Genomic DNA, 27,837 nt, shown 5'->3' with positions numbered 1-27,837 from the left:
AGGTTTTATTGAAAGTTTCATTAGAGGTATTTTTGCACTGCTCAGGACTGTTTTATGTACTGCACAAAAGTGTATAAAATTTTATTCACACTCATTAATATGTACATTTCAATGCAGTGAGGTGTAGATAGGCCTATACATCTAAGGTAGGTACAAAATAACCTGACTGATATTACTAGGCATTTTATACAATAAATAAAATTATATGACACAGGTTTTCCAATAGATAATTTTATTTAAAATAGCATGTTAAAATGTTTCAACCTAGATCATGTTTAAGTTTTTTTTTTTATAACTCTGGAACTATTGTATTCCGATACTGTTAATTTATGCCATTAGCTAGGCTACATGAAATAATGCACCCTCTTTATCTCCTTCAATTATGCATTATAAATTTTTCCATACAAAACCCCTCCCAAAACTTACAACAGCAAAGGCCTTGTTTCAATATCCTTGATTTAGCAGAAAAATAAATTAATGTTTTCTGTCAAAAAGGCTACAAAGACTGTCAGTACTACATATAAGCAGTAAATTTACAGATGAAGCGCAGAACACAGACAAATAGCTGTTAAACTTTCGCTCGTCAATTCACGTAATTGTCACTTGTGATGCGAATGCACCGATGTTCCTAAACTCACAGGGAAACACTCAAAACATTAATAATACTTTCAAGGCAGGCGGGCCTAAATTAAAAGGAATGTTCAGAGTTTAATACAAGTTAATCTCACTCGACAGCATTTGTGACATCATGTTGATTATCGCAAAAAATATATTCGGCTCATCTCTTCTTTTCTTAAAAAAAAACAAAAAACACGAGGTTACAGTGAGGCACTTACAATGGAAGTGAATGGGGCCCATTTTTGGTGGGTTTAATGCAAGGGCATAGCCAGGAAATTACTTTTCGTGGGCTTCAATAAAAAGTATTATTTTTTTAACAACAGAGAAGCAGCGCATTCAAACAGTTCTTTCACACTTTCAGAAATCAGAATTTAAGCATTTGTTTTTTTTTTTTACTTTTATAAATACATTTTTGAAGTAAAAAAATCATCTAAAATATTCTGGGTGGGCATGCCACTGGTTTAAGGGCAAAGATGTGGAGCTTCTAATTTTATAAAAAACACTTACATTCATTCTTCTATTAACACTCTTGTAACTCTTGTAAAATACAATGAGTATTTTAACGTTTATGGATTGGCCCCATTCACTTCTATTGTGCGTCAATGTGACCTAGATTTCTGCTTTTCTTAAAAAACAGGAGGGACAAGTCAAAATACATTTTCATGGTGTCAACATTTTGCCACAAATGATGTTGACTGAGCTGAACTTTTATTGAATCCGGAATATTGCTTGAAGAAAAAAAACACTCATAGGGAGGCTTACTGTAGGTAAGTGTCTTAAGTTGTAGTAAGGGTAATGATGATCTTAAACTGCTGCACTTCAAGTTAATATCAAAAACCATTCTTATTAATAATTATCCATGTTAAAATACATTCTGGTACATTCATATTCTTTTTCCTGCACATTGACACAAAATAAACACTGATCAAACAATTAACATTTTTATAGCACTGGTGAACATTACATGGTTGACCCCTTCTGGGATTTTTTGACATTTCCGAACAATACAAGTGTTGCGCCAGCACTCCTGACAAAATGACAAGTTACACAACCTCTATACACACATGCTGTTTTTTCTTCATTCACATTGATAAACTGGTTGAACTAATCAAACATGGAAATTATCAGGACTGAAGACAATCAAGTCGATTTTGTAAAGTTTGTAAAGACCAAAGACAATGTTTGCTACTATGCAGTTTAATCTAAAGTCTTTACTCTAACCAGAGAGCAATCTATTGCGGACAAACACACAAACATTCTCATTCACTGATCAGGGCATTCTGATGTGGTTAAGCGGTTCCCTACCGATTCAGTTCACGAGACATTGCTGAACGCTTTGGGGAAGTTCCTTTTCCACGACCTAGCTGAAGCCTTTGTATTGTAACGGCAGTCTTATGATTGGCAATGGTGTTTTAGCCCCGCTCTTTTAGGCACGCATTTGCCCTATATATATTTGTAATATTCCATCCAAGTGATGTAAAAAAACTCATAAAAGAGCCACTTGTGTGTACGCGTCTTTTTAAAGATGTCATATCGCAAGTGTTCCTGTGAGTGACACATCGCTCCGTCAGACCAACATGAGAGCTGCGTTCACTGTCTGAGCCGCCAACGCCGAAGCAGCTCTCATGGGGACAGACTGCCCTCACTGTGAGGACATGAGTCTCAAGACACTCTGCTCTAGGGTCGCCCTCGTTCTGAGGGACGATTCCACCTCACTCGCCCTCCCGACCGCTTCCTCTGTGTTAAGTCTTGAGGGACAACATGAGGAAGCACGTCGGGCCCACTAGGTAGAGCTGGAAGAAACAGAGGAGGATCTTGCACCGGCGCAAGCCCCTCGATCTTCCCATGCAGCGTCTTCGCCAATGCAGTACGCACGTGACGACCTCCGGCCCTCTATGAATGAGCACAGTGTTGTCGTATTCGGCGGGTCTGATAATGTTAATGATGGGTGCCCCTTGCAGCATCGGAAAAATGGTCAAATGGAGTATGCTTCAGCCCCTTCCCCCAACGAGGGTGTGAAGCACGCACTGGCCATTGATACAAGTTACTCTGTGTCTTTGCCGGGCGGTCAAGGAGCTCGGCCTTGAGTGGCCGCCTCCTGTCAAGCTGGAAAATTCTCAACTGAATGAATGATTCCTGCACACTGTCCGCCGTCAAAAGACCGTGGTTTGGAAAGCAGTGTTATTCTTCCCTGAGGTTCACATAGAGCTTACTGAGACCTGGCGCGTGCCCAGATCGGAGGGGCTGCCATCCTCAGGCATATTTCAGTGTCTTTGTACTGTGAAGCGAATAGCGTTTTCAGTCCGGAGTGCAACAAACGAGCCAGAATTGGCTATGTCTGTAATAAACACCACTTTGCAGGCTAAAGCGCTGTCTACGAGATGCCACTATGCACTAAAATGGCGTGTGTTTGCTGACTGGTGCTCTTTGGTGACCCAGTGATCTGACCCATAACAGATATCCTTACATTCCTTCAAGAGTGGTTAGATGCAGGTCTTACTCCATCAATGCTTAAGGTTTAAGTAGTGACCATCTCAGCATTTCACACCCCAGAGGCTGGCTCCTCTATAGGCAGACACGATCTAATCATAAGGGCGCTTGAACCCCCCTCATAAGCTATGGTTCCAAAATGGGACTTGAATCTGGTGCTGAGGGAGCTCACGAGCCCCCCGTTCGAACCGCTGGAATCCGCTGAGTTATGTGTGCTCTGTTTAAAGACGGCACTGCTGTTGGCTCTGGCTTAAGTCAAATAGGTTGGCGATATACATGCGCTATACATGGTTGAAAGTTCATGTCTGGAATTCGGTCCCGGGCTTTCAAAAGCCACCATCAAACCCAAAAAAGGCTATGTGCTTAAGGTGCTTTCCACACCCTTAGGGCTCAGATTGCGCACCTACAAGCTTTCTCTTCTCCACCGTCTAATTCGGATGAGCAGCAGTTAGCATTAGTTAGTATTCATTATGCCCCGTGAGGGCATTGCACATGCATGTGGAGCGCACTCGCCAGTTTAGACTGTCAGATCAGCTCTTTGTTTGTTATGGAGGATGCACAAAAGGCATGTCCGTCTCCAAACAAAAAAAAATAAAAATAAAAATAAAAAAAAAAATCACACTGGACAGTCGATGCGATCGCCCTCGCTTATGAATCGCAGGGCGTAAGATGCCCTATTGGCGTAAAAGCGCATTCAACTAGAGGCATGGCCTCTTCATGGGCATGGACTAATTATATATCCCTACAGGATATATGCTTTGCAGCAGGATGGTCTTCGCAAAACACGTTCGTGAGGTTTTATAACCTAGACGTAGCATCCATCGCTTCACGAGTCCTCTTTGTCTTGAGAACTTACTATTCCAACTCCCGGCGGGTGAGCCCGAGCCCCTTATCACGGCAGGCTACCTGTTATATTTTAATACAGTCACCTGTGTAGGCTGCTACACAATTAACTTCCACTAAAAGTCACAAGCACTTCCAATAAAAATAATAAAACCTACCCTACCTCGGGAATGAAAGGGTTAAATTATACTGTGTGTATTATATGACTCATACACATCCTCAGACAAAGATTAACTTCCCATCTGGTTTTCACCATGTGGGGTTATTCATTTTCATACACACTAAAGAGATATTATACTAAGTCACCGCCCAACAGGCCTGCGACCTTATTTACATACTTGTTTTATACCCTGGTGCATCCAAGGGTATTACGTTACGTAGCGCGGCGTGATGGGACAATGTCTGGTGAACTGAATCGATAGGGAATGTCACCGGTTACTCTTGTAACCTCGGTTCCCTGAGATGAAGGGAATGAGACATTGCAAACTTGGCCACACTACTACTTCAGAGTTTCAAGGTATGAGTGATGTGTTCTTGTCCTCAGTCAGAAACTTCTAAAGAAATGGTGTGTGAGCACCCGCTTATATAGGGCAAATGCGTGCCTAAAAGGGCGGGCTCAAACACCATTGCCAATCATAAGACTGGCATTATGATACAAAGGCTTCAACTAGGTCGTGGAAAAGGAATTTCCCCAAAGCATTCAGCAATGTCTCGTTCCCTTCATCTCAGGGAACCGAGGTTACAAGAGTAACCGGAGACGATTTCTCGCAGTATTGTGCTGAAATGGAATAGTGAAAGCTTCTGACTTGCATTAAACATGCATGTCTGTTAAGAAATAGCACTGTTAAACAGGGCAGGGCATTTTGACCTTTAGGGTGGGGGTTTGATGTTTTGCCATCCGACTGGGTAGGGGAGCATCTGAAGTTCCCCTCTTAGACCCGTGCTATGCTGTTAAAATTGTTCCAACAAGTAAAACTAATTTTATAGGGTGAATAGGTGGTACAAAAAGAAAGAGATGGCAAACGTAAAGCACCTCGGGAAATTTTTGTTGTTGTTATTTTAGCACATTTAGGGAAATGTATTACTGAATCGAGACATATGGCCTCTCAGTGCCTCAGGTTACATTAAGAAACACTATTAAAACTCTTCTGAGATCACAATATTCTTAGTCTGTCCCTTAAATTTATCTGTTTTCACAGATCGTATCAACAGGAACGCTATGACGGAGCCGGGGATGCCGCTACACTCTTTCTTTGACGATAAATAACACTAAAACAAACACAGTTACGGTACGGCGATGTTCCCTCTGCAGCCAAAACACAATTAAACGTACATAAACAAAACTGACTATCAAACCCACATACAGAGTGAAATGAACATGTCTCAAATATACAGGCCTTATGTTTGCATGGGAAGCCTGCGCCCTCTACAGATAACTTGCGGAAATTACACTTGAATTAATGCAAAACGTCTATAATCTTTCATCTTTTTTCTTTCAACTGTTTTTTTTTCTCGATCTCAATTACACAATCACACACATGAAGCATACTAAAAAAGCTCCCATGTTACTGCCCCCACAGACTTGTTTACTCCTAATTTAATTCTATTTTGAAATAAATATAAAAATGTTCACTATATGAGTTAATTGTAGTCTGCCATCTTTCCCCTAAAAGAACTATCACACTAACCATCTGTATGGCAACCTTGCTATCCCACTAATTTACTTCCTATAATTGCTTTTTATGGCATAGCTTTCCCCTTCTCATATATATTAATATTTCTTTAACCATTGTGATAGTGACTGCCGTTCTTTCTTTTCTATGCTTCCCTGATAAAAGAGTCAATAGACCTCTTCTTAAGCCCGTGCTCTTGAAATTCCAGCCAGCAGAAAGTAAGAAGAGCCTTTCTCCTGAACCATTGGAATGGAAGATCTCTAGGTCTTGTCCTATGCGGTTTTTTTCTTGTGTTTAAAGTATCTATTGATGGAAATGACAGCAGATCCCATTGGTGCTTTTGATTGGGTGTGAAACGGCACTGTGGCCTATTATGCGTCTGCCTTGCCATGGTCATAATGGCATTTTGTGTTGCCACGGAGATGTGGCTGCCATATGGAACGCTCTGCGTCTGAAAAGGCACACATTTGTCTCCGTGGAAACGTTCTTGGTATGGCGTCGCCGGGGTGTTGCCGTGGTAACATGGTCATTATGGTGGTCCTCTGGTGTGATGATTCAGCATCACTTCTGCAGTTCTACAGTGGGACTTTGAGAGGAGTTTTATGAAGTGGCAATCTCGCCTCCTAGGTGACACCAACCCTTCTGTTGCTCCAGCGGGGAGAGGTAATCTGCAAAACGAGATATTTCAATTGGGTATTGATGCGTTTTGTTAAATTTTAATTATTATTCTTTATTTTTTAAATATACTGTAATTTAAGTTTAAAGTTTAATTTGTTTTATTAAAAGTTTTTTGAGCATTCCAAGTTTTCTGTATGGATTTATGAATTATGCCTTCTTTTGGGATGTTTTAAATGTGCAAGCAATATTTTCCACAAAAAAAAAAAAAAACATTTTTTAAAGGTGTTAAAAAAAAAAAAAAATCCCCAAAAGAAATAATTTGTAGTTATGAAAATGTGTTAAAATAATATACTCGTATCAAATAAATTAATACAAAAATAAATAAATAAATAATAAAAAAAAATAAATAAAAAAAAGGCAAATATGCTTGGGAATTGGGTAGTTCAACAATTACATCAACCGAAAACTTTTTGTGTGATGCTGCATCTACACCAATAGGGTCAATATAAAATCTAAGACGAACAAAAAATTACTTTGTACACCTTAAACTTCTTAAATTAAGAAAATGTAATTTCCTCAGTTTAGTACAGAAAAGTATGTACTATGTAACGCTAAACATGCTTCTTTATCTCTATTGTATGAGAAATATGGGAATACACAATTTGCAGAAAACAAAAGTTCAATAATAAGCATAGTCACCGTCCTCAGGAGTATTTCTAATCTATGACACCATACAGTGCATTTAAATCAATGCATTTCCTGCATTTTGTTTTACACAACAGAAAGGAATAAATTCCCATTGTTTGACCTTTCCAGGAGGTCCAGGGTTCATTTTATGCTCTGATGGTTCAAATGAGGATCACATGCATGACATGTGAGCTCATATTCACACTCGAGTGTTTGTAAGAATTAACCAGGTTTCTGTGCAATTACATACACATCACATGAGTAAACCCATAAACGTGTACTTTGTGTGTGTGAGAATGAGAGTGTTAAAGGTTTTGTTCTCACCGTTATTACTACAGTTCTTATTGCCTTTGTCCGAGGCCTCCTCTTCAACCTGTTACATATCCGAGAGAAACATATTAGCCACAAATAACAAGGAAAGGTACAAAAACAAAGGCTGAAATGTGTGTAAGTTAACAAATACCTCTTTTCTCCATTTAAGCTCACAGAAAATCCTCTCAAAGCACTCGTGCATGTAGTTAAACTGAGGGTAAGCACATATACACACAGTCAGGGCATTACTGGAAAACAAGTAATTGAATGGGTAGCTATTAGAGCACTGACACATCCTCTCTCTGAATTTTTAGCAAACTATTTTAAACAATCTATATTCAGGGAATTGTTTTAGCTTAAAAGGCATAGTTAACCCAAAGATGAAAATTCAGTCACCCTCATGTTGTTCCAAATCCATTTGGAACAATGGAACACAAAAACAGGATTTTAGGCAGAAAGTTAGCCTCAGTCACCATTCACTTTCATTGTGTGGAAAAAAAAGATGAAAGTGCAATGAAAGTGAATGGTGACTGAGGCTAACATACTCCATCTCCATACAAATCTCCTTTTATGTTACATGGAATAAAGACAGTCGACTGTGTTTTGAAAAATATTAAGGTGAGAAAATTACTAGTCTAAACTAGTGAATGTTTTTAATGTGTATGCGTGCATGTGACTTACATAAGGAGTGAAAACTTTGACCCAGCGAGGTTTCTTCTGTCCTCGCACATATTCAAAGCAGAAGGCCATACCCTCCTCATCTGTGTCCCATCTCTGCATCTCTGACCATTCAAAGATGATCACCTGATTCTGTGTGCCAGAGGCAGAGAGTTCATACAAGCCCTCTCCAAGTTCTGTGATATGTTTTAATAAATATACCGTCCATCTAAACCTTCAATATATACAACCAAGCCCCAAACAACACTGATCCCAAATATTTGCCCTCTATGGGCAGCATTTTATTCTGATGGTGTCCCATATACCTAAGTCATGTGACTGTAAATGTCTACAAATATGATACTGATGAGCTCACTGCCACTCATTCCTGCACACACATTCTGTCATGTTAGCCCCGCCCACCTCCAGAGTGCCATCCTCCGTGCAGGCGTGCAGTTTGAAATGCTTCATGCTGATGGCCGTGATCACATGACCTTTCCTCCGTGAATCACATGCACAGTGAGGGAACATCACCTCGTTATACCCTTCACATGAGCGCAGAAGACTCAGATACTGAAACAGATAGAACATACTGTTTATTTTGTGTTGAACGAAACAGTCCAAGCGTCACTTTTAACCCCAAAATAAAAAGAAAAACTAATACTTGGAGAAGAATGAAAATAAGATTATAAAAGACAATGAAGATTAGCATTGTGACATTATTTTCATGGCTACCAAACACATTTTCCCCTACAAATTCTTATGATGTTTTACTTTGTTTTTTGTAATTCTCATTCTCAATAGATATTTTCATTACATTCTCATTACTGTAATATATAGATTTATAATAGATATAATAGATTTATAATTGTATAACAGTAATTTTTACTGTACAACAAGAAAATACTGAATTGCAATGTTTTTGCACCTATTAAAAGGCAGTAAACATTATGCAAAACAAAAACCCTAATTACATTTTTATTTATTTTTTTTACCTTTTTTCCCCAATTTTATTTATTTATTTTGTATTTATTTTGTTTTACTTGTCATAAAAATGTCTCAAATAAAAATCCTAACGGTTCAAAAAATAATTTCTTTAAGCAAAAATTATTTTGTAATAAGGTTCCATTCATTAACATTAACAGTTAAAACATTAGGTATCATGAACAAACAATTAACAATCTATTTGTTACATCATTTATTAATCTTTGTTAATGTTAGTTAATAAAAATACAATTGTTCATTGTTAGTTCATAGTGCATCAACTAATACATCTTTTGATTTTAAAAATGTATATGTTGTAATTATCATTAACTAATCAATTATTTTTATAATATATTTAATATAAATTATATATATATATATATATATATATATATATAAACACACACACACACACACACACACACACACACACACACACACACACACACACACACACACACACACACACACACACACACACACACACACACACACACTGAGCACTTTATTAGGTACACCTGTACACCTACTTATTCATGCGATTACCTAATCTGCCAATCGTGTGGCTGCTGTGCATAAAATCAGGAGCTTCAGTTAATATTCACATCAACCATCATAATGGGGAAAAATGTGATCTTAGTGATTCTGACCGTGGCATGATTGTTGGTGCCAGACGGGCTGGTTTGTGTATTTCTGTAACTGCTGATCTCCTGGGATTTTCACATGCAACAGTCTCTAGAGTGTATAGAGAATGGCGTGAAAAACAAAAACATCCAGCGAGCGGCAGTTCTGTGGGCAAAAACGGCATGTTAATAACAGGGGTCAGAGGAGAATGGCCAGACTGGCCCAAGCTGACTGGAGGATGACAATAACCCAAATTACCACAAGTTAAAACAGTGCTATGCAGAAAAGCATTTCTGAAAGTACAACATGTCGAACATTGAGGTGGATGGGTTACTCTCCGGGTACCACTACTGTCAGCCAAGAACAGGAAACGGAGGCTACAGTGGGCACAGGTGCACCAAAACTGGATGGCAGACGATTGGATGGTCTGATGAATCTCGATTTCTGCTGTGACATGCAGATGGTAGGCCCACTGCAGCCTCAGTTTTCTGTTCTTGGCTGACAAAGGTGGAACCCAATGTGGTCTTCTGCTGTTGTAGCCCATCCGCCTCAAGGTTTGACATTGTGTATTCTGAGATGCTTTTCTGCTCACTACAATTGTACAGAGGGGTTATCCGAGTTACCATAGACTTTCTATCAGTTCGAACCAGTCTGGCCATTCTCCATTGACCTCTGTCATCAACAAGGAGTTTCTGTCCACAGAACTTCCGGTCACTGGATGTTTTTTGTTTTTGGCACTATTCTCTTTACACTCTAGAGACTGTTGTGCGTGAAAATCCCAGGAGATCAGCAGTTACAGAAATACTCAAACCATTATCATTTTGTTTATATATTATATTACTTAAATAAGCATTTTAAATTGAATAAATATTTAATAGTGATATTTTATTTAAAACCAGGCTTGTTTAAAATTCTACAACAAATAAAGGATCAGAGACCATTGCCATCTTCCTCTGTTCTGCGAACTTCTGCAGTTGGTATGCCTTATCCTCTGCTTTAATGAAGCCCTTCTTCACATCATCCTGTGCCTGAACGAAAGAGGAAAAAAAGCTAAAGTAAGAGATGAACTGCATCAACTGATATGATCATTTGAGGTTAAGATGAAGTATTGACTGAACGCAAGCCAATTATATACTTTGTCACAAATGAAGGCATCTTTTCCAAGTTCAGCTATGCAAATATAGCGAATAAAATGCAAAGGGACACTAAACTAGGATGTATTAGATAATGCTTTAACGTGACACTTTGCTAGCTGTACAAAGTCCATTAGCTGTGTTTATGGTTTGTATTTACTGTAAATTGTGAAGTTTGTGTTTATTGCTTGTCTATAACACACTGTCAAAAAGGCTGTATTTAATGTTCTGCACAAACATGTGTTATTTCTTCCTCTTAGAGGTAATTTACACTGAGAATTCTTAAAGGTACAGTAGCAAAAAAGCCTTTTTGTTTCATTCTAAAAGTCAGAGGAGGAGTGAAAAAATTAGAGCTGTTATTGGTGCAAGAAACATTGACTAACATCATAAGTGTACTTTGGGGGAAAACAAAAAGCTTCAAAGAATCAGATTCAACTAGAAGCAGCGGACAATTGAGTGAACAGTGTCTTGCTGATCTGAATCGGATGGGACTGACCTGATGGAAGCAGTAGTGCAGGGCCAGAGGGTTGTCCCGCAGCAGTTCTTCTTCTTCTGTGCTGAAGAGCCATTTGCACATTGTGAGACACGTGCCGAGCACTGCTGACGTGTAGTTCTGAACATAAAGCTTATGTGGGAACTCATTAGGAGCCAATTTACGCACTGAGAAAAGACATACACAAAGTGAGAAATACTATAAATAAAATAGAATAACATAAAAACAATTAAATGGTATCTGTTTCAAACTGTATATGAAGTTTTTATAATCTTTCTGTCATTGTAATTTCTTTTGTTGATAACAGTTTTGGCTAATACTAAGGTAATGTTGTATTGTAGTAACAGTAACTGTAGTACCCATTGCATTTAGGTGCAAACTATGGTTACATTCGCACATTATAAGAAAGATTGACTTGCACTATATTGGTTAACTGAAATTAAAATGTCACAAAAAACAAAACAAAAGTCAACCACAAGATTAGGGTAAATCTGTGGAGTAAGCGATTCCTGAGAAAAATTGTTGATATTTGAACTCAACAGCCAAACAAACACACCCCTTCCTTCAGTGCTCCTTCAGAAGCTCCGCCCCCCAAATTCATGCACGCACAATAGTGTTGTGTGGAACGGTCCAATCCACTTTGTTTATTTTCCCATTAACAGAGCCAGGGCTGTGTACAAACACCAGAATTTTTTCACAGAGTACGGACAGCTAGCGGACCATGAGGAGATATTCAGGGAATTTTACAAAATGTATTGGATTAAAATGACTTACTCCACCTTTAATGCATATTTATTTACTAATGTATATTTAAATAGGCCACCTTGAATATTTACAGAAAAACTCTCTAATGACCTTAATCTGCACCTTAACCAAGCTTGTCAACAAGGTCAAAATGTTTGTTTGGTTGGTTGGTTGAAATGGAACTATAGAGTTTAACTGTTCATGATAAGATTCATGAAAACTAGAGGTGGGAGAAAAAAAAAAACTAATCTCAGCTGCATCATGATTCTTTCTCCAACGATTCTGAATCGATTCTCAAAAATTCAGAATCAATTCTGAGTTCAATCTAAGCCACGGAAACTTATGTGCGCACCAGAGACAGAGTGAAAGGCTAAAAACAAATGACGTGCATATACTAAAGCCAAGTGCACACTACAGAACTGATTGCAGACTGGATGTAACAACCACACGGCCATCGTCCCCAACAGAAACTACAATCCTGAAATTCATTCATAAACTCACGCACATAGCAACAAGAGGGTTTATTAGCGATAACACGTCAAAAAAACAAGCTCAAACCCATTAGTGCACAGAGAGTGAAATAAACAGCTGAAAATAATGATGAGACAGCAGTTCGGGAGACATGGGTAATGTTTTTATTCTCCTGCTTCCCAATGTGTCTCTCTCTATTTATTTGGCTGTCGCTCATTGCTGGTCTCTCGCTCGTCAAATAAGTGCGTATACGAAATAACTGATTGATTTCTTAAGCAGCAACCCTCTATTTGTTTCACTTTACTATCACCTGTGGTGTGGAAAGGAGAAGCTGACATCTGCATGCTCACAGAAGCAGATTTCTCATGTAGCCATCCTGAATCAGACAGTTGTAGTTATAGTAACAAACTAGGAATTGATTCAATCTAAATCAATAATTTAATATGGAGTACGTGTATTGATAAAAGGTGCACCGAGAATCATTTTGTAACTGACGCTAAGCTCCGCCCCCCTTGGTTACAGTTGCTCGCTCTGACAAGCTCTGCAGAACTCCCCATTGGAACATGGCAGATTGCCGTGAACGACGTGGTTTTTGGCAAAATATTCTCATAAACGGAATGGATAATATTTTAACGTGGGCTGGTATGAAGAGTGACACTGTAATGAATATTTATCTGAAGTTTTTGTAAATGAAATAGTTCAATTAGACAGTAATTTGATTAAAAAGTGTGGAGACTGTGAATCAGAATAAAGGCAAACGATCACAGCAGTGACATAAAAAGAGAAAAACTTGGTTTAGTAGCATCAGCGTAAGTTATTAGAAGCGCTTTTAAGATGGGGCTTAGCAAAGGGTCAATTGAATTGTTATAAATCTAATCATAATCGAATCAAATCATGAGGCCAGTGAAGAGTCACACCTCTAATTAACTCAATAATTTTAGACTTGTTCCTTTGAAGTTTCAACAGATTCAGAAAACTACACACTTATAAGAAAGATGGAAAGATTGCTCACCAAAGGAGTGGTTAATAACTTCAAAGAGAGCAAAGTAACTGGCCATCATGCTGTCCATTCCAACTTTCATGACAAGAGCCTGAAAAAGAGAGTGAAAAAAAATATATACTTATCTCTAGAATAAGCCTGTTTATCTCATAGTTGAGGCCACCCAGGTGTTGGAGTTGATATCCGCATATTCAGAGTGTGTGGCATGAGTATAGAGTTGTTGGGCAGATACTTATGCATGACTTTGAAAAGTGAGGTTTTACCTGGTAAACCTGGTCAGTGGTGCTGTTTTTCCGGACACTCACTGAGACTGTGGTTTTATCAGGTAGCGCTATCCGTAACTCGACATCTGTTACACCGTTATGGTTCTTTAACACAAGACATTGAAATCAAGAGCGTTGTTGAGCAAACTAGCTATTAAAAACTATATTCATGCAAAGCAACTTTCAGTATTTGTACACATATACTTACTTCATTTGATTCAGACAAAAACTCTTGCATAATGTCACTTTCACTGATAACCCGCACTGAGCACACTATAGAAAGAGAGAGGATATATATTTATAACAATCATGCCCTTTACAACACCATTTCATCATTCATCCAATGCATCAACCACAAACTCTCTGAGTGTACAAAACCACTTCCGTGATGGTTTATTGCATTGTTGCATAAAGAGATGACTAAACAAAAACATGCCTGAAGCAATTTAAGTCATGTGTATAGAAATCAGGAAAATAAATCAATATGTAAAAATCATAAAGGAATAAAATGCAGATTTATTAAATTTTCACAGGACATATAAGCATAGCTTATTCTTAACAAAAAAAAAATCACCTACATGAGCATCACAGCTCAATGTGTCTCACCTCTCTCCAGATACTCCTCCAGTCCCCTCCTGCGAGCGTCCAGCTGCTGTTCAGACAGAGAGAAGGGCCATTTCCCTGGCAGCTTTGGGAAAGTAAAGTTGGAAAACTCTCTCTTCAGGTTCTGATTCAGTATTGCAAACTCCCGGTAACGTTTTGAGCACAGCTGTCTGCCTGACATGTACACGTTATAGACCTAAGAAAAAAAGAGAGAGCTTACTGGAAACACGTTTAAAAAATGATTGGCACAAAACAACTTTCACAAATGTACAGAATTAATTACACAAATTGCGCACACTTTATAAATTTACTTCGTAAAGACGACCAAAAGAATTCCAATCATTCTAAAACAAATTCGACAAAATGCACTTCTCAAATTGTCAATATTGTAAATGTTGGCCACACGAATTTCAAATCATTTCCAAACAACTTCTAAACAACAAATGTACTTGCAAATGGAGCGCAACATTGCCCTTCGACTTTTTCAGCCATCTTGGTCCCAGAAGTGTTTGTCCCATTAATTTCTTCCATAGGGATTTAAGAAAATCCTTCATAAAAGAGTTCAAAGCCATGGACCAAACCAACCAGCTCTGAATTAAATCACAACATTACAAACTTTGATTAAGCAAAAACTTTTTGAAAATCGGACAAAGAAGTAAACGGTATTTAACTGCATACTTACTGTCTTCAATGAGGGCAAGAACTAAATCCCATGAAGCATTGCGAATGACGTAATCAAATTAAAAACAAAGGGCAAATATAAAACTACTGATTTATTGTAGTTTATTATAAGTGTAGTAAAAATATATTTTAATTTCATTGCAAAATATTCAGATATTTGCAAATACACAAGTAGTTTGAGAGTGTAGGGAGATTGACTCGACTGCATCATTCAGATCGACTAATGCGATCGCTTCAAAGCTTGTTTGCCCTGCTTTGTTGGCCACCATTCTCTGATTGGTGGAACTTTCTCTGCTGGACCATGAGTGTAGTCCTTCACCAGATATTCCACTATTACACATAATTTATTAACAATGAAAAAATGCAGATTGATGGGTTCAACAGAATTATAAACAATCGATTAACAACCTTGGAGCTCATTGTCGGACTATTTTAAAGGTTTATACGTCATCATTAAAAATCAATTCACCCATTGAGAAAATAAATGGGTTTTTTTACTTCTAGAACCCCACTCTATTACGTAAATTTCAACAACAACAATTTCAAAGCAGTAGCATAGCCACAGATGGTGCGAGGTGGGACTGGGCCCACATGAATTAAACCCAGGCCCAAATTATTAGGAATTATTGTTTGACTTCAAATAATATATTTATAAAATAGTTAAAAAAATTCATAAATTCTGATTTCTAAAAGTGTGAAAGAACTGTTTGAATGCGGCGGTTCCCTGTTGTTAAGGAAAATTTTGTAAAAAAACCAAATAATTGGAGAAAACTTGGCCCAAGCATTTTTACTGAGGCCCAACCGAAAGTAATTTCATGGCTACGCCCTTGTTCAAAAGTTAATAAAATTTACATCATTTGCGAAGTACATTAGTTGAAGCCGTTTTGGAGTGTTCTGGAATTTATGTGGGCAACATTTACGAAGTAAATTTACCAACATTACTCTTATTCTCTTGCTAAACGGGATTAGTTGGTGCATTCAAAACGGTGTCCCATGCGGAACTCACCACAAATTTCTCCGAGTGCTGCTCCACATGTTTGTATGTAGGGATTGAAATGGGGACTGCCTGCTTGTCACCGTAGTCATAATTGGGCAGCACAGAGCCTTCTTCACTGGTATCGAGACCTTCCGCTTCCTGTGCTGGCACGGAGAGTACAGTCAAAACCAGCTCCCTCTCTCCAGCCCTGATCAGATCCACCACCTGCTTGTGTGTCGCCCCCTCCACGCTCACACCATTACTGCAGGAGAGATGGAGAAAACGGGTCATGTTTCAGGGGTGAAATGTTCAGATATTTAAAAAGAAGCTGTGGCATGGGGGGGCGTGGTCATGTGTCTGTCTGCAGGAGATGGAAAGTGGTAAGGCTTGTCACCTGGGCTGTAATTACTCCAAAACCTGTCTCTCATTATAGTGATGGTGGAGGGAGACCTGATAATGACCCGCCAGAGCGGCAGAGGAGAGAGAGAGTGGAGTAATTACAGCCCAGGTGACGAGTCTTACCGCTTTCCCTCTCCCGCAGACAGACACATGACCACGCCCCCCCGCCACAGAAGCATATGCTATAGCACCTTCCAAATTTGCCAGCCGTTGCGTATGCAGTCTCTGGTTATGATCTTGAGAGCATTCTTTTTTTATTTCATATGGGTTTGTGTGATTTCAGATAATAAAGGTTGAGGGTCAATGGCATCTCAGTATAGTTAGAAATCATTGTAAACCACACACAGCTCATGCCATCTGTCCATCACTTATTCCCACCATCACTAATTCATAAGGCAACAGATGGAGGCACACAGTGAGGGAGATATATTTCATAAGGGGGGTGTAAAAATTAAGTGGATAAAGACAGGTAGATGGAGAGCTGACATACAATACTCCTCTACGGGTGAAAAACAAGAGGCAGATGAACGTAAAAAAAAAAAAAAAACATTACAATTCTTGTTTAGAACATCGTGTTCAGTACAACAGTGCCATTCTACTGTAGAAAACAATCCATGTGGTTTTTGTTTTGATTTGACTACACAAAAAGATGAAAAACAAATGAAAGTTTAAAAAGGACAAATAAACGATAGTGAAAACTATTGTGTAGTTTTCCATAGACTGGACTCTCTTTGGACAATTTACTGTATTATCGTCCATCTCACCCTTTATTTTATTGCCACTTTACCCAACATGTCAACCGTTGAGCTCGTTTGCATTCACACCAGTATGCTGATTACTCCCAAAAATCAGCGCAGCTATTTGCACCCTAATAGTCTGGTGGAACCACAGAAATATATGTCAAACTAAACAATAGGTGTCGCTGCAGTGGCGTGGGATGTAAAGACGGTGTAAGAATGTGTACTGTTGTCCGAGCAACCGTGGTTCGAAACCATGTTTTGTCCCACTCTTTTTCCTATCTGATTTCCTGTTTCCACTCTTCATATTTCCTTTAATACTACTTAAAATAATAGATAAAAATGAATATAAATGTTGATTTCGTCGCAGTAATTTGGTCATGGTGAATGTCAGGGAGTGCAGAGAAGGGTTTGAGCTAGAGGCGGGGTCTGTCGATCCAGCAGCTCAGCGTCGCTTGTGTGTAGATTACATGACTGTATTGCTATAGTAATATTGTAGTAACCATGTTTTTTTTGGCAGAAACCATAGTTTTAATGCAAATAACTATGGTGTTAGTACAGTTATATGGTGGTTATATAGTAACCATGGTTAATTTTGTGGTTACTGTAAATTACAAAAAATACCATGGTGAAACCATGGTTACTGTAGTAAAACCAAGGCTCTTTTTTTATGTAAGGTTAAGGTTAGGTTTAGGGGGAGAGGTTAATGTAGTGTGTCTGTGGGACTCTAAATAAACAATAAACACACTTAAGTGTTAAATGGGTGCAAATAGTATCTGACACTATTTGCACCAGAGTGCAATTAGTATCTACCATTATTTGCACCAGGGTGCAAATAATATTTGCCACTATTTTCACTGGGGTGTATATAGCATATACTGTACTATTATTTGCACCAGGGTGCAAATAGCATCAAAATAAGACAAAGCAAGAAATCCACATTTACATGAAATAAAAAAAAATGCATTATTCTCTGTTTTTGATGTCAAACCGTGTGCATATTGGATAAGCTGGTAAAAATGGCAGTTAAGGTGTTTACATGCAACGTGAAATCAAGGAAACTGGCAAAAGTCTACCTTTGTCAATCAGTTTATTCTTACGCCATTTATGACTTTACACCAATAATGCATTTACATCTCAACAGGACTTCCTGTCCAGCTACTGGGCCATAACATTGAAATTGAATCCAATTCAATGTAAAAATATTGTGCAAAATGACTTGAACGTGCTGAATAATGAATATGGAACAGGAAAAACTGTTGTGCAACATTAGATTAACATGACCAGCTAATGACCGCAAACAAGCAATGGTTTGCTAATTTCAGATGGGAAGTACGATTTCTGTTTTTAAAAAAATGTGACAGAATAAAACATATTTTGCATGTTGTCTTTTAAAGAAACAATTCAATACGTTTTCTCTTTCTTTTCTTAGACATAAACATTTATGTTTATCTTATTTAACTACAGACAGAAGAGAAGATCTGTACGGAAAACAACCCAACACTTATAAACTCACTCCTTCTTCCTCAAAGGAGTTCCTCAGGAAAACAGCCATGAGCCGATTAAATATTTAGGCATTACGGTTATATTTTGGTCAGTATTGAGATCACGATTATTTAACATGATTACTCACTGACTTTAGAAACATCATGCATTTATTGAACTCAAAAAAAAAAAAAAAAAAAAAAAAAAAAAAACCTTGCCTTTTTAACAGTGAATTTCATTGAACTTGAAAAGTAAACTGCACTGGGTAGGGGAGGATGCTATTGTCATGTGATAATTATTTTATGCTACGTATGGTACGTATGTATGAAAAGCCTCCATAGTCATCATTTACAGCAAGGGTGCTCACACTTCTGTGGAATGAGTTCTACTTTTTCATCATGTTATTGCAGCAAGATCTACCATGTACAATAAAGGCTATACATTATCACAATACCAAAATCTCAGTAGCTGGTAGTGAAATTATATGATTCTTAATACCAGTTTCAAAAGCACAACAGATAATAACACCAACTAATATGTTAATTATGGAATAATCAAGTTCTTAAGTAATTATTCAAGACCAGTAAACAGTCAGTAATAAAATAACAATAAAAAACAGCAATGAATAGAAATAGATTCAAAATAATAGAACAAAAAGTAAAAAAAATAAAAAATAAATAAAATTTACAGTTTTAAAGGTTTTTATCTGCAGTTTCAAGTATTCAAATGCAACACGAAACTACTACTGGTCTTCATTGTATGATTATAATACATTAATACTTTTTAAAGCTACTAAAGTTACACAGTCAAGAGCAGTGAGTGTTTTCTCGTTTTCTTGTTATTATTGTTTGATTATTATAATGACACACTAGACGGCAGCAGGTCTATATAGCTTACATTTATACTCACAAGTCAGACATTTTAATACAAATCTGCTTTCTTCTCTTGCTGTTTATGCTCACTTTAGACATCACTCTCTGTGTTTACATGAATATCTCACCAAGACGGGCATTTTGGTGGAATTTTTAAACGTATCTGACTGTTCAGGCACACATTAGCACGAGCATTTTCGGAAAACACACGCATGTTCAGCACACACACACATACGCCGCCTGTCAATCAAACAGGGCGCAGCTGTTACTAAATCATTAGCTATGTAATTATAAAAATGACGTGCTCTGGATTACTTTCAACAGCAGAATAAGAATATAAACTTTCTAATAAGTAACACAGGCCTAGGCTATCACAAATACATCTGGTTATTTTTTCGTTATTGACGTTTTAATCAGTTAGCTTGTCCGGTCGAGCAAGTGAAATTCTCTTTCACTTTCCCCTTCAAAAATTCACTTGTCCCGGACAAGCGTTAATGTCGAGCCCTGATTAAATATTGTATTCAGCATTCTCCAATAAATTTTTTTTCTTCTGCAGTATAGCTCCTAAAGTAAATGCACGTTGTTTTAAATGAGTTTTAGATATTATTTTGGAAAACAAGCCAAAAATGACTGATCAAAAATGTATTTTGTTCCAGTGTATAATGTAAGACTCTCTCACCTTTATGTTCAATTCGATCCATCTTTAACTCACAAAAAAAAAAAAAAACTTTTTTTAAGATACACACAGAGAACGTGACATATATTATGATTCACTACGTCGCGAGCCATCACGTTATAATCCAGCTGCAGCAAACACGTGTGAGTGACGAGTGTCCCCACGCCAGAGTGTGCATCAGCCGGGAGAAGATTCAATCTCTTCAAGCAACTCATAGATACGGTGCTGACGGCACAGAGAAATGCCAGTTTCCGAGTTTATTTTCATAACCCGCTTCCTTATTATTTTAACTTTAATAAAGGATGCTTTAAAGATATAACGCCGGGGTGTTTCATTGCGAAACGGAATACGGCACAATAATCGTTTTATCTCGATTATCTTGTTTTCATAATTGTTGGAAGCCAAAATCATAACTGAAAATAAAATTTGATTAATCGCCCAGCCCTAGTATAAAGGCTGCTTGACATTGTCCATTTTTCCTCAAAGATGAATTAAAGCGTCCAAATAAACAAACCAGATATGAGCCAGATGAATTTCTTATCATTATAAAATAAAAATAAATATGAATATTCATAGAATGCCAATATTTCAATCTATTTACACATGGCACATTACAGGAACTATCATTAATTAAATTGATGAGGCATAAGTATAGACATCCATCTTGCAATTTACCAAAACATTCTGTCCTACTAAATAAAAGCAGCAATATACATAATGGCATGTGGTTTGATTTTAAAGTGTGACGTTTACATCCAGGGTAGACGTAAAAGTAAAAAACTCAATCCCTATGTTAAAGTACACTTATCGTAGGCTCAGTATGAAAGAACCTGGATACCCTTAATAACCCTTATCAAAGGTTATTTATGGTCCTGTGCAGTTCCTTCCTTAATTTCAGGAAGGCCTAAATGTTTTCATGGCATTTTCAATGAATGTAATATTAGAAGGTTGGATAAATTTAGCAACAGCTATTGTACCACATTACTGTGTATACAGCTCCAAGTAGTTGTGAATAAATGTCAATTTTGAAATTTCAAAGAAAACAATGATTGACGAAAAAGGAACTATGGGGTGGTTTAGGATAATCTTGCATTAAACAAGAATTCCGTTATTTATTAGAAGGGACAGTAAAAACAAAAATCGAGCTTTCTCTTCTAGTGTCCTTACACTAGTAGTGTGCAGTACAAGAACGGTGACACTATTGTGAATGGTCTCTTTGATTACATAGCCAGGAGTTTGTCCACTACACACAAATTAGATGATAGTGCATTGAGTTCAGATGATAAAGACTGCCTGGGGAAATGCATTGACTGAAATCAACAACAGCACACCATCAACATTTAGTTTATTAACAGGAACTAACATTATGAAGAACTATACCTTTAGCACATTTTGTTGCCCTTATGAATCCTTATTTAACTTTTGCTTTTCAAGTTACATAATGGGAACACTGTATCTTCATATGAGATATAACTGTAACCCTGATCAATCTAATTTCTATAACGCAGATCATGTCACCACCAAGAGTAATTTGGTGAATCTCAGGCAAACATGGCCGGGTCATATTTCAACCCAAATTGAAAAAACAAAACAAAACAAAAAATAATTTAAAAAAATAAAATAAATAAAAATAAAATAAAAACAACATTTTTTTTATATTTTGCTTAAGGTAACCTAAATTAAACCTACTTTTAGGCAGTGACATAGCCAAGGGTGGGCCGATGTGGAACTGGGCTCACCCAAATTAGACTCAGGCCCACCCAGAATAATAGAGATTATTCTTTGAATTCAAATAAATATTTATAAAATAGTTCATAAAATCATAAATTTGTTTGAATGCGCTACTTCAGTGTTGTTGTTGTTGTTTTTTTTTGGGGGGGGGGTTTCATCCCCTTTTCTCCCCAATATGGCATGCCCAATTCCCAATGTGGTCTAAGTCCTTGTGGTAGCATAGTGACTCACCACAATCCGGGTGGTGGAGGACGAATCTCAGTTGCCTCCGTGTCTGAGACCGTCAATCCACGCATCATATCATGTGGCTTGTTGAACACGTTACCGCGGAGACCTAGCGTGTGTGGAAGACTCATGCTATTCTCCATGGCATCCACACACTACTCAACACGCACCCCACCGAGAACGAGAACCACATTATAGTGACCATAGGGAGGTTAACCCAACGTGACTCTTCCCTCCCTAGCAACCGGGCCAACTGGTTGCTTAGGAAGCCTGGCTGGAGTCACTCAGCATGCCCTGTATTCGAACTTGTGACTCCAGGGGTGGTAGTCAGCGTCTTTACTTGCTGAGCTACCCAGGCCCCTGCACTTCACTGCTGTTAAGGAAAATGTTGTTAAAACATATTTGGGCAAAAACTTGGCCCGTCCATTTTTATTGAGGCCCACCCAAAAGTAATTTCCTGGCAACACTCTTGCTTTTAGGACCATTAAGACTGCTTGCATTGTGACACTATTTTCAATAAATTTAAGCACTTTTCACTTTTAAATTGTTTGTAATTCTCACTGGCGATTCTCATTATGGCCGCACAACGAATCAAATAACAAACTCCGCCATGTTTAATTGTGGAGGGAGAGAGCCTGGAGAAGAGTTTCAATGTTTACCTATACATTGTCAAATAGATCTATGTTAAATAGCCATCTCTATCCATGACCACCTCTTCTCTGTGTGGTACATGCCTTCCAAACGGACCTTTCGCACTCCCATGCGTCAAACGCTCCATGAAAGATTTCCCTAGTGTGTAGGTGCCCTTAACGTGTGTTTTTTTTTGCAGCGGTTAAGCATTGTAACCAATCACAAGTCTGCTGCTCGCTTCTGTGTATATATTTTTCTAAATTTTAATAACAGTTTTATTTTTCAAGCTGATAAAATGACCAATGTGAAGTCGACCATTTGAGCACCGTCTTCACTTACTGATAAAACAGCTATCAAGTAATTTATTTTTATATTTAAATTTTTTTTTTTTTTTGGGATGTGTGTTCTACATAAAACAAAATAAAAAATGCCATGCAGTTGATCCACCCAAAATAAGCATTTTAATGTAAATTGTTTTCATCTAAATTAATTAAAATTACAATATCGACTGAAATAATCGACAATAAATAATCGATTGATTTGTCATAATCATGCAGCTTTAATTCTCACAGATTCTGTAATACAGTAATGAGAACCATCCTGAACTAAATAACATTTATTTTTTTAAATTAGGACAAATTAAAGGCACTACAACAAATACTTCACTTAAAAAATATTTAAGATTTACACATTTCAATTTCATAAAAAAATTAAATCAAATTGAATTGCATAATTTAACAAAATTAAATTAATAAAATGTAGTTTTTTTTTTTTAAAGATTACTTAATTTAATGGAATTTTTTTTATGAAATTGAAATGCGTAAATCTTATAATTATTTTGGTTTGTGTACCATTATTTAAATAAATAATTGAAAAAATATATTCATGTATCATTATACATTTCAAATTACAATAATGAGATTAGGGGGCAATTGTCATGAAAACTATGTTATAATGCAAATTTAACTGGTCAAATCGAATTTTCATGTTTTTGTTTTTTGCTCTTGTGAGATTCACCCTATTATAATAAACACACATTAAATACGAAATCCAGAGGTTCCACAAAACATTCACTGAAGGGGACCATCATTGTAGTACATCTGCTGTCTAATAACAGTTCTCAGTGTTGACATAGTGGCTCTATGCAGTGAACCATGTCAAATAAACAGCTAATACACATAACATAATAAACTCATCTAAAAATTATTACTCAGGTGCACTTTCTAGGCTAAAATAGCTTATTGCTGACATGATCAATCTCGAAAAGAGCTATTTTGGATGTTAACATGTAAACAATACATCTATTAACTGCAGTAAGGAAAGCACGTGATAGAATATTTCCCATATATTTAGCATTGATCATGCAACTGTCTTTGCAAAACATCAACAAGTCATTCAGCCGAGACACTTCAGATTTATACCAGAAAGACTTTGAGAGCGGTTTTCTCAGCTGCAAGGCTGACGCAGTGTTGATTGCATACAGCAAACAGAAATGATACACCAATGATCGTTTTGTAGACATATACTATGGAATCTGTGAACTTTCAAAGCCGCTTCTAGCACGTCTTATCTGTCTCCTCACTTACATTATAATGATATATTTACTGCCTTAGCGGAGACGTGTTGGCATGCAGGCCCAAGAAAGCTTCAACATGCCAACATACCACTGTGCTGGACTGCTATACGCGTAGAAACAACGTTAAGAGCACCGATAACTATACAGTATGTAAAAATGCAACAATGTTACAATGTAGAATGTTACAAGTAATTGTGACATAACGACGTTAGAACGCAGCGCGGAATAGATACATTGTAACGGACTGAGTGCAGTGCAAATTTCCCTGCAAAAATGAAAATAAAATGCCAAATAAACAACTTACACTTCTAGTATTCTGTCTCCTTTCACGATACCGGCCTGGTCCGCCGCGCCCCCGGTTAACACGGCACTGACATGCTGGAGAGGAGCGTACAGCTCCCCGTTAATGCTCCGCAGCTGGCCGCCTTCACTTACTTGACCGCGGACGTTGAATCCGTAACCCGATTCTGACTTTACAATCCGAACCACCCGCGGACCCGAAGTCACCATTGTCGGCGTCTGGTTGCCAGATCCGGATCCGACCATCCCGGGTCCGTTAACGGGGGTTATCAGCGTCGGAGAAGCGGGACGAGTACTCTCTTCTCCCTCGATTTCCGCCATCTTTAACTCGGGTTTTTAACCCCCTCTTCTCAAGCTGGACTAAACCTTCAAAACAACAGGCCAGAAATACGCTTGACCCGCCAACCATCATAAGACTTCTGTCGCTTTCATTCACAGACTGTGTTCAATGTTTGGACTGGGCCCTTTAGAGGGAGACAGCTTTGGTTTGTATAGTTTTGCGCTGGTAAATTATGTAATGAGTCATATGAGTTTAAAGTAAGAGAGTGTCATATATTGAAACACAAATATGTTTACCCTAGCAACTGACAAAACATATGACATTATAATTAAACTACTTATATTACTTTAACTCCAATCACACATTAGTAAGATTAAGTTGTGCCTTTGGACCCCTTTAAATGGCAGTGTATGTATACAGTCTTCGGGTGTGGGCTAACTATTTGATATACGCAACGTGTAGGATATATACAGAAAATTAACTGTATTTTGTTTTATTTATTTGTTTATGTATTTGTTTTAATTGTATTGTATTATGTCATTTAATTTATTTCTTATGTATTTTATTCATTTTTTATTTTACTAGGATTTTATATTTATTTATCGTAATTTTTAGTGGATGAACTGTGGATCTTGTGTGGATATTTCCTGCCCCCTTGTGGCTAACAAAGGACAGACAACATGACATTTTCATTTCCTGTGAACGAACAACAGCATGGTTTGCTCTTTGTAATTTTAGCAGTGTAAACAGAGTGGCTGTCTGTCTGAAAATTTGCTGCACTGGCATATCCCAAAATTAACTAGATGTAATCAGGGTTGGGGAGTAACGGAGTACATGTAACGGGATTACGTATTTAAAATACAAAATATACGTTAATACAATTTAAATCATTAGTAATTAGAATACAGTTACACTCAAAAAGTATTTTGATTACTGAAGAGATTACTTTGCATTTTATTGTCATTTGTTTCATTTAATATTTAGTGCTTTCAGATGGAAAACATGTATACATATAAATGATGCGATCCAAAGTGCACTTGAACAGCAGTGAAACACTTTCTTAAGATGTGTTACATTCATACGAGCAGACAGAGAAGTAAGTTTGAAGTAAGTTTGGAGCAGAAGAAATAGAAATAAACCTTGTGTAAACTGTCAGTTTTACGCTAAGCTAAAATGCTATTTCTAGCCATTTTACATGCACATGTTACCAGGCACGATCATATTTTTTTGTCAAGAAAATTCACGTTGGATCATAATTTCTTTTTTCTAGTAAGACCTTTGATATTAGGGCAAAAATCGTATTCTTGATAATAATTGTTTGTATTGTTTTCCTGTAAAAATATCTAAAAATCCTCATAACAAGATAAATTTGATTGATCTTGTTTTAGAAACAACACTGCATAAGATATTTAGGTTTTTCAGAGAATGTATTTTTAACATGTGTATTTTGTCTTACTGTACTGGCAGAATTTTTATAGTTAAAACAAGTGAAAAAATCTACCAGTGCTGAAGAAGTAATCCAAAGTATTTCGAATACGTTACTGACATTGAATAATCTAACCGAATACGTTACAAATTACATTTTACAGCATGTATTCTGTAATCTGTAGTGGAATACATTTCAAAAGTAACCCTCCCAACCCTGATTATAATGAATGGAAGCCTGTTTCCGCCATGTCAAATAAAACAAACATCCTGCACACAAGTCATTATTTTGAGATATTATCTCATTATTTAAAAAAATATCTAAATATTTTGAGATAATATTGCTTTATTCCAAGATTACCATTTCAAAATAATGACATAATATCTCAAATTATTGAGTTAGTATTCAGGCGTATCGCTTTTTTAGAAGTGGCCACCTCGAGTATAGATACACTGATCAGCCACAACATTAAAACTACCTACCTAATATTGTGTAGGTCCCCCTCATGCCGCCAAAACAGCGCCAACCCACATCTGAGAATAGCATTATGAGATGCTATCCTTCTTGCCACAATTGTACAGAGCGGTTATCTGAGTTATCATAGATTTTGCCATTTTGAACCAGTCTGGCCATTCTCTGTTGATCTCTCTCATCAACAAGTCATTTCCGTTCACAGAACTGCCACTCGCTGGATGTTTTTTGTTTCTGGCACCATTCTGAGTAAATTCTAGAGACTGTTGTGCGTGAAAATCCCAGGAGATCAGCAGTTACAGAAATACTCAAACCAGCCCATCTGGCACCAACAATCATGCAAATCACTGAGATCACATTTTTTTTCCCCATTCTGATGGTTGATGTGAACATTAACTGAAGCTCCTGACCCGTATCTGCGTGATTTTATGCACTGCACTGCTGCCACATGATTGGCTGATTAGATAATTGCATGGATGATTGTTGGTGCCAGATGGGCTGATCTCCTGGGATTTTCACACACAACAGTCTCTAGAATTTACTCAGAATGGTGTCGAAAACAAAAAAACATCCAGTGAGCGGCCTGATGGGGCGACGTTACCCTGGTACGAAACAAGTTTCCAGGATTACATCACAGCCAAACATTGAAATTAAGCTGATTAATTAAAGAGATTAATCAAGCTCTATTCAAGAGAATGTCTAATGTCAAAGAGAGGAAGTGATGGAAATGTTTCAGTTTCTCAGCTTGTGAGTATTTGGTGTTTGTAGTTTTACTGTAATATGAAAAAATATGATAATGATAAATTTTTTATTAAAGATGCCATATTAATTTAACATTGGTTTTAGCAAAGACTTTCATGTAACTCAAAAAGCACTTTGAATTCTGGGCAACAACATCATCAGAGCCATGAGAAGTGAAAGTCACAAGGGACATTTGACTTCAAAACGATGACATAAAAGGTATATCTTTTCCCATTATTTTTCATAATTTTGCTTTGCATCAAGGTATGATATATAATACTAAACATTTTTCATTTCTGTTTGCAGTGTCTCTGGAGTGCAGCATTACTTGTTTGACCATCAGATAAAACACAACACTCCTCTTCTTTGTGCAAGTTTTAAGATGCAATTTAGAGAGATGCATATTTCTTTCCATTTA

The 27,837-nt window shown here is 37.3% G+C and overlaps 1 protein-coding gene across 1 annotated transcript; it reads right to left on the bottom strand.

The window, feature by feature from the left end:
* Positions 1–215: 215 nt before the first annotated feature.
* LOC127421001 (sorting nexin-27-like) lies at positions 216–24,822 on the bottom strand. Its single transcript, XM_051663697.1, has 13 exons — positions 24,506–24,822; positions 15,901–16,132; positions 14,217–14,409; positions 13,819–13,883; positions 13,611–13,715; positions 13,360–13,438; positions 11,136–11,299; positions 10,445–10,534; positions 8,322–8,471; positions 7,923–8,051; positions 7,393–7,452; positions 7,254–7,302; positions 216–6,292 (listed from the first exon to the last, which is right to left on the bottom strand). The coding sequence occupies exons 1-13, from the start codon at positions 24,820–24,822 to the stop codon at positions 6,225–6,227; spliced, it is 1,701 nt and encodes a 566-aa protein (XP_051519657.1). The 3' UTR covers positions 216–6,224.
* Between the last annotated feature and the right edge of the window lie 3,015 nt (positions 24,823–27,837).

This window comes from Myxocyprinus asiaticus, chromosome 30 (assembly GCF_019703515.2).
Source record: "Myxocyprinus asiaticus isolate MX2 ecotype Aquarium Trade chromosome 30, UBuf_Myxa_2, whole genome shotgun sequence".
Lineage (NCBI taxonomy): Eukaryota > Metazoa > Chordata > Actinopteri > Cypriniformes > Catostomidae > Myxocyprinus > Myxocyprinus asiaticus.
Note: the sequence above shows the minus strand (reverse complement) of the source record. Positions and strands in the feature narration are given on the sequence as shown.

Bases quoted from the DNA above. Each gene is read 5' to 3' on its own strand.
- LOC127421001 (XM_051663697.1), bottom strand. From the start codon at position 24,822: ATGGCGGAAATCGAGGGAGAAGAGAGTACTCGTCCCGCTTCTCCGACG. The intron at 11,300-13,359 runs GTGAGCAATCTT...GTCTTTTCTCAG, and splicing joins AGTTATTAACCACTCCTTTG to TGCGTAAATTGGCTCCTAAT. The intron at 10,535-11,135 runs GTCAGTCCCATC...TCTTTCGTTCAG, and splicing joins TGCACTACTGCTTCCATCAG to GCACAGGATGATGTGAAGAA.